The sequence below is a fragment of the Passer montanus genome, unplaced genomic scaffold (assembly GCF_014805655.1).
Source record: "Passer montanus isolate IOZ18808 unplaced genomic scaffold, ASM1480565v1 scaffold22, whole genome shotgun sequence".
NCBI classification, from domain to species: Eukaryota; Metazoa; Chordata; class Aves; order Passeriformes; family Passeridae; genus Passer; species Passer montanus.
Genome location: NW_024366815.1, coordinates 10,060,504 through 10,060,849, shown reverse-complemented (window position 1 = coordinate 10,060,849; position 346 = coordinate 10,060,504). Strand labels below are relative to the sequence as shown.

General features: G+C 76.0%; 1 protein-coding gene across 3 annotated transcripts in view; it reads right to left on the bottom strand.

Moving 5' to 3' along the window:
* Positions 1-298, bottom strand: part of KIF2A (kinesin family member 2A) — a 59,881-nt gene extending 59,583 nt beyond the window's left edge. For all 3 annotated transcript variants that reach the window (XM_039709957.1, XM_039709959.1, XM_039709961.1), the window contains exon 1: positions 45-298. In XM_039709957.1, coding sequence (XP_039565891.1) covers positions 45-108 — 64 coding nt within the window. In that variant the 5' untranslated portion in view covers positions 109-298. The remainder of the gene's footprint in view (positions 1-44) is intronic.
* Between the last annotated feature and the right edge of the window lie 48 nt (positions 299-346).

Genomic DNA, 346 nt, shown 5'->3' with positions numbered 1-346 from the left:
AGGGGGGGGGTGTCCGCGGCCGCCGCCCCCCGCGGCCCGCTCACCATCGCTGCGCTTGATCTCCACGTAGATCCCTATCTGGATCTTGCCGAAGTTGGCCGCTGCCATCGCTTCATGGGGCGCACGGGGGAGATCGGAGGCGTTGCCGGCCGGCCACACCGCGGAGAGGGAGGGAAGGCCGTGCACGGCAGAGGCAGCGGCGGCCCTGGGCGGGCGCGACGGGCGGCCGGGGAGGAGGAGGCGGGGAGCGGAGAAAAGGCGCCGGCCGGATACAACAGGCGCTGCGGGCGCTGCTGCGCCTGCGCGGCCTCCGCGGCGTCACGGCGGCACCGGCTCGCGGGAGGGG